Source organism: Acanthisitta chloris, unplaced genomic scaffold (genome assembly GCF_000695815.1).
Source record: "Acanthisitta chloris isolate BGI_N310 unplaced genomic scaffold, ASM69581v1 scaffold36175, whole genome shotgun sequence".
NCBI classification, from domain to species: Eukaryota; Metazoa; Chordata; class Aves; order Passeriformes; family Acanthisittidae; genus Acanthisitta; species Acanthisitta chloris.
Window position 1 is genome coordinate 11,236 of NW_008674857.1, and position 745 is coordinate 11,980.

A 745-nucleotide genomic window follows, 5' to 3' on the forward strand; every position below is an offset into this window, starting at 1 on the left:
ACAGTTGTGCCCCATGTGCATAGAAAGTTGAGTGTTTGAGTGGTCACTACGAGAAAACCCCATTTAATCTGGTCTTTAAGCCATGCCAGTTTCTTCTTCCTTAAAAACTTCAGCAGGTCTCTAACTGCACCCAAGGCAGCCCCCGTGGGTCGGGACGTGCCTCGGGGATGTGTCAGCACAAACCCACCTGCCCTGGCCAGACAAACACATCAGGGACCAGTTCAAAGAATCTTTAAAGACCATTTAGACAAGGCTTACATTTCTACACTTCCCTGATGGGCCACCTAAGAAAAAAAACAAAAAGTCACAGCTACTACTTTCATCCCTCGTGTCAACCCTTTTGCCACACAGCAACTAGTTATATACTGGGTAGAAACTACTAAAAAATTCCCTGCAAATCAGCAGCATTTCAGCTGAGGCTATGGCTCCTATGCATCAGGTGGTGAGGAGGTTGGGTTTCTTTTTTTTTTTTTCCTCTTTTAAAAAAAAATTCTCACTTGGAAAAATACCGAAGTTCTCACTTTAGGCTAATTTCGATTGCATGTTCAATTCGACTGTCAAGAAACCGCTACAAATGGAACGAGCTTAGTATAAAAAGAGCAGTGAACCGAGTGCAACTCTGCCAAGTCCTCCAGGGGAAAGTTCTCTAACTAGGCTACGGATTTGGTGGAGCCTCCAAGGTTTCTGGCCTACCTTACTCTCCACGTTTCACGTTTCAAACTGCGTCAGCAGGGCCCGAACCTCG

General features: G+C 45.4%; 1 protein-coding gene across 1 annotated transcript in view; it reads right to left on the bottom strand.

Annotated features, from left to right (window-relative positions):
- Window positions 1-708: 708 nt before the first annotated feature.
- The window catches only part of PWWP2A (PWWP domain containing 2A), a gene marked incomplete at its 5' end in the record, with an annotated part of 1,988 nt that continues 1,951 nt past the window's right edge, over window positions 709-745 (bottom strand). The window contains one exon of the mRNA XM_009075507.1: window positions 709-745. This exon is cut by the window's right edge and continues 3 nt beyond it. Coding sequence (XP_009073755.1) covers window positions 709-745 — 37 coding nt within the window.